General features: G+C 32.1%; 1 protein-coding gene across 15 annotated transcripts; it reads left to right on the top strand.

The window, feature by feature from the left end:
- Positions 1–660: 660 nt before the first annotated feature.
- LOC131148650 (protein NUCLEAR FUSION DEFECTIVE 6, mitochondrial-like) lies at positions 661–5,299 on the top strand. Of its 15 annotated transcripts, XR_009135039.1 has the most exons (6): positions 675–992; positions 1,155–1,276; positions 2,058–2,115; positions 2,448–2,483; positions 3,738–3,803; positions 4,996–5,299. XR_009135039.1 is itself a non-coding variant. In XM_058098509.1 (4 exons), the coding sequence occupies exons 1-3, from the start codon at positions 847–849 to the stop codon at positions 4,859–4,861; spliced, it is 288 nt and encodes a 95-aa protein (XP_057954492.1). In that variant the 5' UTR covers positions 675–846; the 3' UTR covers positions 4,862–4,883; positions 4,996–5,299. The 15 variants fall into 15 exon arrangements, 7 of the variants coding, with proteins under 7 accessions (XP_057954493.1, XP_057954489.1, XP_057954488.1 ...); XR_009135035.1 differs by lacking the exon at positions 2,058–2,115; XR_009135040.1 differs by lacking the exon at positions 3,738–3,803.
- Positions 5,300–8,026: the final 2,727 nt, after the last annotated feature.

Raw genomic sequence — 8,026 nt, 5'->3', positions numbered from 1 at the left:
AAATGATCATAAGAAATCTCTCTTGATGTAACTAAATTGGCAATAGGTGACGAAAAATCTTGAGGCTCGGAAAACAAACTCATTCCGGAAGTGAAAATAAAGTGGGAACACACTCAGACAAGAGATGACGACCGTGCACAAGCTAATTTTTTCCCTTTTTATTCATTATATATTGTTATATGTAATTGTGAAACACTTTAAATGTAAATCAAAATATTTAAACTAAATTTATTTGTAATAATGTTATAACTCTCCGGAATTTAATAGTTAGAATTAAACATAACAAGCAATAAATTTAAGAGATCAAACCTGTGACATTCAAATCAAACAAATATTAAACACAAACTTATAGAAACTCAATAAGCTATATAAAATGCATGAAAGAGAAAGGGGATGAAATTTGTCAAAAATTGACTTTTCAAAAGTTAGTTTTAAGTTGGTCACGGAACCATGGATGGTTTGATTGGAATTTTCTAAATATTGATTATATTTATGGTATAATTATGTTTTTTAATAAAAAATAATTTTTTCATAAAAAAATTCTAATGTATTTAAAAGTATAAATTTTGGACTTTTAATTTAAATTTTGATAAAATTTTTTTAAAAAATTAATATAATTTTATATCACATTTAATTTAAATTAAAGAGACATTCAAATTTAAGATTTTGCCAAGGTAAAGGTTTGTGGGATGACTTTACCCGAACACACGCTGTAGGGTTTAGTCATCTTCTCTTGCTCTCAGGTCACGCAACACAGAACCCTACGTTTTGGAGAACCCCGATATCTTCCACATTTTGATCCGGCAGAGAATTTCTCAGGCGGGCTCAACATTTTTTTTATTACCAATGGCCACCGCTGCCTCGGCTATGAGATCCATTCTTCGTTCAAGTTCCGTCAGGAGCGCAGCGGCGAGAGTTGCGTCGGAGGCCAAAGCAGCTCGCTCTTCTTTCCGTGTCACCAGCAAAAAAACCCTCTGCCAACGCACTTTCAGGTAATTACCCACACAACCATATCACTGTACTTGTGTGATTATGTTTCATTTGATTTTTTGGGTAAAGGAAAAGGACTGGAATTTGTTATATTCAGGAGGAGAGAGAGAGAGAGAGGGAGAGGGAGAGAAGTTTGACATAAATTTCCTTTCTTTTTTTCAAAGGTCTCCAGTTGAAATGAGTTTCTGCCTGGAATCAATGCTGCCGTTCCACTCTGCAACTGCTTCTGCGTTGATGACTTCAATGCTCACCATTTCTTGCCGTGGTTATGGCCGGCTTCCAGAAGGTACTTTCTGTTGCTGTATTTGGAAAATGTTTTAGTTACCTATGAGATTTCACGGATTTAGATATTAAGCTACTTCATATTTGGATTGAGTACTAGGTTGATATGTTGTTGGTATACTATAAATTCCATTGATTTTTTATGCTATCAGTTCTGTATATAGTTTGTGCGTGTGTGCGCACGTGCGTACTGCGTAATTGATGGATGCATTAAGTGTTCTATAATGCCAAGGCGGTGACACTGGGTCCCCTACAATTTTGGGCTGAATTTGTGCTAAAAAGGGGTTTTTGGGGCTGGGGCTGGGGGTGTGGGGGGAGGGGATTTGGGGTAGGGTTTGGTTTCCTTTTGTAGGTGCCATTCCTGGATATGCTGGTGTTGGATTGAGAATGAGAATCTTGCTTTATTTTCTCAAAGGAGTGTTAATGACTAATGACTCACTTCATTGAGACGAGATTGGAAGAATGTTGTTTGTGACTTGTGAGGTTATCCATTGCCTTAGGCTGAATTTGTCAAAAAGACAAGATTCTTCAAACTCATATTTAGGAAAATTATCTGTTGACCATACCTCAATTCAGTTTCTGATAGCTTTTCTTGATTGTTCAATGACTTGAAAGTGGTTCTAGTTTGGATCCTGTTTTTATTTGTTATTGTATGAGTTTTCATCTTCTTCTGGTTTTGTTGACTATACGTGTGTCTCGTATAGTTGTTTTGTCTTCCATGTTCATTAAAGTAGTAGTTTTGCTGATAGGTTGCCTAACCAGTGGAATTTTAATTCTTGAATTAGGTATCTAGCCAACATCTGTAGAGCCCCTTGATGTCCTTTTCTTCCTTTTGATTTTCTGGTGAGTTAGTGTTTTCTAAATGTTGGCTAAAGTCATTAGAAATTCTTAAAAAAAACAAGTGATAGTAGAGATCATTATTGTATGTAAAAGTTATTGTTTCTTTTGGGTTAAGTGGCATAATCTTAACTATTTGCTCTTAAATATTTTTTCTAAATTTTTTATGCCTGGAGCTCTTAGATCCCCAAATAGAATTCGACAGCGCACCCTTAAGTGCTTCCCATTCACTATTTGTTCTTTATAGTTACCTCTTCAAAATAAATCTCTGATTTTTCTCTTAATCCTAACTTTTTGTTTTGATGAAGAGTGCATACTCCTTGTTTATCCTGTTGTAGGCCAGGACAAGACTAGATGAAGATCGAGAAGCAAAGGTGGAATGACTTGGCTTTGTTTGTGTTTGCGTGCTTTCAAACTAGTAGGGAATGGAATCTTCAATAGATTAGGCAGGGAAAGGCAGGGCATTTGCATTTTGAAAGTATAATGATTTACGAAGCTTGTGATGAGGACTGTAGCATAAGTACACAATGGTTTTATTGACTCGTTAATTTATTTGATGAAGCTATCCATCGAGTTATTTTCCCCTTATGTTCCTTTTCGGTCTATTCCTATTGATCTTTCATCCTCTAGATTACTAAATTTCAATTTTTTTTTGTGAACTTCCACTATGTCATTTTGACAGCATTAGGATTTAAACTGAAACTTCATTAGCTGGATCTTTTCATCTAAATTTTGACAGATTTTCAAAAACGTGAAATAATTATGTTACTTGGTGTAATTGTAGCTTGATTTAATTGATATGAATATCTGTTGATACTATTCCATCCCTATCATTTATAAGTTTTTTCCTTTTCATTTCTTTTGCTGCATGTTATAAGATTTTTATGTGAAAGGTTTGTTAGATTGATGTTTTTCTGCTCTATAAGAATTTTCAATGTTAATCTTCATTTCCACGATCATATTTGCATTTCATGTCCTGTCATTTTGGAGAACCGATTTAGTGAAGTCTATGTTTTTCTAACACACAATATAAACACAGATGCACAACACTTTTCGAATTTTTTTATTAGGCCCTGCTGGGGGAGCAGGTAGTTTAATGTCAAATCATTCTTTCTAGTAATTTGTTGACAAATGGGACCAAGGCATTGGCTTTCCCATTTTTAATGTCATAGTTGGAACTGAAGAACAAACCACATTATGTGTCGTCATTCCTGTCAAGGAGTGTCTTATATCTCATGGGCTTGTAAGTCTAATCACAGAAGCCCAAAGTGTTGATGAGTTACCTGAGAAATTTATTGAGTATTTTTATTTTTAATTAATATTCTGATTAAATAAAAAATTTGAGTTTATGTCATCTGACTGCCAGTTTCACATAATAAGTTGAAATTTGATAAGAAAGGCAAGCTTAATCTTTGGGCTCTTAATTTTTTTTTTCTCATAATATATCTTTATATGGTTCAATCCTTATTCCCTTTATTTTGCTTCCTTATGCTCACTATTTATTTCAAAAAAAAAATTTCTTTTGATTCTTTTATTATATAACCCTCAGTATTATATAAAATAAACATTTCTATTGGATATTTCCATAAAGGCGTTCATATATTAATTTTTTAATTGATGATTTTTAGAATTGAGAATGTAGATCTAATGAGAAGTTTCCTGTCAAATGGAGGAGTTTCAATAGACAGAATAAGGTAAAAAATTAGTGGTTCAAATGCCTTTTGCCTACTTGTAGATGCAGTAAATGAGTATGCTTAGAATTAGGCTTCTTCAAGACAGATAGATTTGTTGTTGTGTCTTGTATCTCAGGATTTTAGGGAGCAATGTGCTTGCTTTAGTTGAAATATTCCTATATTTGGTCTGAATGGTTGTGTTGGCGGCTAGTGTGGTGATTTGAATGCTGTAGAATATGTAGGAAGGATCAAATTGGCTAACAAATTGTATGCTGTAGAATATGTAGGAAGGATCAAATTGGCTAACAAAATCTGAAATGCCTCTTTACGGTTCTTTCAAAATAGGTATTGAGAATTTTCAAAACAAGACTTGGCTTCTAAATATTCTGTCTCATTTCTAGTGTTCATAAAATGATGTAAGACTTGTCATATTCACTTCACATATTTTGACATGTTTCTTTTGAATATAAAAAAAATTCTGTGAAATAAAGTGTGCCTTATGATTTTTTATCCCATGAACTATGTCACCTTTCATTAATTATATTTTTAATGTTTCTATTTATATATATGTACTGTCCTCTGTTTGTGATTGGACTGAGGTTTGAAAGATTTGAGTGAAATTTCAAAGTAGCATCTAAGTCATTGTTATCAGCGTGGTCGGGTACTGATTAATTGTATTCAATCAGCTTGCAATGATGATGTGTGATAATTGTTCAGAGGATTCAAGCAAAGTTCAATGTACAAAATTCTGCATTCTAAACATTGCTGATAAGTTAGAAGTTATGACTTACAATGGACTGCAGAAGAGCCAAGTTGGATTTCCTGAGCTGGACCTAGCTGAACCATTAGATTTTTTTGTTTTCGTTGTTCTTTTTTTTTTAAAAGAAACTTAATTATAAAACTTCGACTTGTTTGATTTCATATGCTTAATATGTGGCGGTAGACATAATATGTATTGCAATTGTTTGCTTAACTTTTGTTGTAGTTCCTTCTAAATTTTTTGTGTATCATGGTTGGTAAAACTTTGAGACATCATACTAATTCCTCCCATTCAATCAGCTTGCGTTGATGATGTATGATGAATGTCCAATTGGATCGAGGGTAGTACTTGTTCAAAATTGCGTGCACACTAAATCATGCCTGATAAGCTAGATGTCTTGAACGAGATGCCTACTGGACAGGCCATTCTGACTCAAATCTCTTCTGTGTTTAGGGCTGTAATCACCTCTGATTGTTGGCAATTCTGGGCTGGGATGGAAGGTCTTGCTGCCTTTTTGTTTTTGTGTTTTGGTAGAACTTCACTTTTTGATCTTACAAGAGGTGCTGATGGCAAGTAACCTTTTTAAGTTGCACGAATAAACAATTAGTGGCATGTTTCTATTCCGAAAGTCGTGTAGGTATTGTCTCGTTTTTATTTCTTCAAGGCCTCTGCATGCATCTTTTTCTTGTATTGTAGATAAATGAAATTGGGTCTTATGTGATGATGATCAATGCATGCCTCAATTGAATGTGGAAAATTTAGGAGCCATTGGCGTCATTGTTATTTTTTTTTCTTTTTGTTTATGTTTTTGTTTCTCTGCAATGAAGAAATAAATTATAAAAATGCGTTTGTTTATGTTAGTTTTTTGTTTTAATTATCGATTTTCGGCTGTTTGCCAAAAAATTGAAAACCATATTTTATGGTTTTTAGATGTTTTCATAACTTCTTGTTCAGAAATTTTAATATCAAAAAATAGTTTTTTAAAATTAAATTATTTATTTTATACACTTTTAAAATATGAATTTAAATATGATTTGGAAGTTACTGACTAGCTTCCACTGCCTAGGGAAGCATGGGGGTTAGGGAAGGGTAGTGTAACGCAGTCTTACCCTATTTTTATGGGCAGACTATTTTTTTGAACTCAAGCTTTGTGAGCTAGAGCAATCTTACCATATTAAGGTCTGTTTTTTTTAATGAGAAATGGTATTTTTCTGGGAGAAAAAAGTGCAGTCTGGGAGGAGCAGTCTTTACAAAGGGAAACAAGGAAAAAGCACTGGCTGCAAGAAAAAGTAGTTTGCAAAATCATAAACCATGAAAATTTTGCCATAGAAGAAATGATATTAGGTTTGCGGAGGGAATGAGTTGAGATGATTTGGGTAAAAATTTTAATATAAAATATAAAAAAGTTAACTATTAGATTGAATACATAAGAAATCAGGTGATACATTTAATCTATTCTGTATAATATTATGTCGTTTTTATATGTCAAATTTTAATTCCTTCCTTTTGCTTTTCAATTATCAGAAATTTCCTTCTGAAAATGAATACTTCCATTTAGGATGGCTCAAACTCATTATTTAAGCTAATTTAACCCTAGACCAAAAACCATGAGAATTTTAGGTGTTCATTAGTTGTTTAGTGCACTCGTTTCCATATAAATTTGAACCTCATGATGAGTGTAGTTATACTTGGAGGTGTTCATGAATTGGTTTTCGGATCGAAATTTTACAAATCAAATCAAATCGAATGAAGGTTTTAGTTCAGCATTTTTGTGAGCCAAAATTGATCTCAACTCATTGATTAATTGATGGTCTAGCTAACTAGGGGTGTGCAAACGGTTAGTTCGATCAAATTCGGTTAATTAATCGAATTTTTTGATTAACACTAATTCCTAACCGAACCGAACAAATTAGTTGCTGTAATCAAATCGCACCCAGTCGAACCAACTTTTCGGGTAATTTGGTTAATTGAACCAAACCTATATATTAATCGAATCGAATCGATCGAACTCGGTCGGTTAATTCGATTAATTCGGTTAAACCCGAATTATGCTCACCCCTATAGTTAATCGATGCTTTGATTTGATTATTCTATCCAAATTGATTCTCAAATTCTCATAAATTTTTTTTATTAAAAAATGAGATATTTTACTTGCATTTTGATTTCATGTGTGCATTTACACTTTATTTATTAATTACCCAAAAATATTTGTGCATACTATTTTGTTTGGATAACCATTGGATCATGAACATTAAAAATCAAAATGGAACCGATAACAAAAAATTAAGAAAAAAAAAAAACAAAACAAAAATCAAAACCAAAAATGAACCAAACAAATCAATAATAAAATTTTTAAGTTCAAATTTTTTGTCTCAGTTTGATTTTCAAATATTTTTTGACAATCCTAATTATACTAAATGGAACGAGGTGGATTATAGTATTGAAATATGGTAGTTGTTGTAAAATATGTATATTTATAATGGATGACTATCTAGATAATAGGTTACAACCTTCTAGATAATATGTTACAATCCTTGGTATGCCTACATAATGGTTCATTATGTGGTTAACCTTTAAGATGCAAATGTATTTGCTTATATAAGGACATGCTTTATAACAAAATGATATAATAAGATGATTAGTAACTTCTAGTTCCTAAAGAACTAGACTGTTGAATTTTTATAACTCTAATTTTTTTTTTGTATTCCTCTTTTTATTTACAACACATTATCAGCACTATCAAGTCTCTAGTAGTATATTAAGTTTTGTTGATATAATTTTAAGATAAGAATCTTGTTTTCTTTAACATTTGTTATCTATATAACTTTAGTTTTCGTTAAACTATATTTATATGTTAACTATATCTCTTATCTTGAGTACGTGTTCTTAAATATTTTTATGTTGGGATATATGTGAGAATTACATTTCCATTTAATATTTACCTAACTTTGAATTTTTATTTGTTTTCAAAGTGACTTTATGATGTCAAACCTCACAAAACTTGAATTTATTGTCCTTGATATTTCTAGAAGAAATTATCTGTCATGGGTACTTGATGTTGAGATTCACCTTAATACTATGAAACTTGGAAGAACAATTAAAGAAGGAAATCAAGCATCCTTGTAAGATTGCGCAAAGACAATGATTTTCTTTCGACACCATTTACACGAAGAATTAAAAATTAAGTATCTTACTATTAAGGACCTATTAATCATCTGGAACAACTTGAAGGAGAGATATGAACACCAAAAAATGGTAATTCTTCTAAAAGTTTGATATGATTGGATACACCTGCGACTGCAAGATTTTAAAATTGTAAGTGAATATAATTCAGTCTTGTTTAAAATTAGCTCTCAATTGAAGTTATGTGGAGAAAAAATTACTAATAATGATATGTTAGAAAAAACATATTTGACTTTCCATGCCTCGAATGTGCTCCTGCAGCAGTAAAATCGAGAGCGTAGATTTACAACACGTGAGAATG

The sequence above is a fragment of the Malania oleifera genome, chromosome 2, assembly GCF_029873635.1.
Source record: "Malania oleifera isolate guangnan ecotype guangnan chromosome 2, ASM2987363v1, whole genome shotgun sequence".
Taxonomy (NCBI): domain Eukaryota; kingdom Viridiplantae; phylum Streptophyta; class Magnoliopsida; order Santalales; family Ximeniaceae; genus Malania; species Malania oleifera.
Note: the sequence above shows the minus strand (reverse complement) of the source record. Positions and strands in the feature narration are given on the sequence as shown.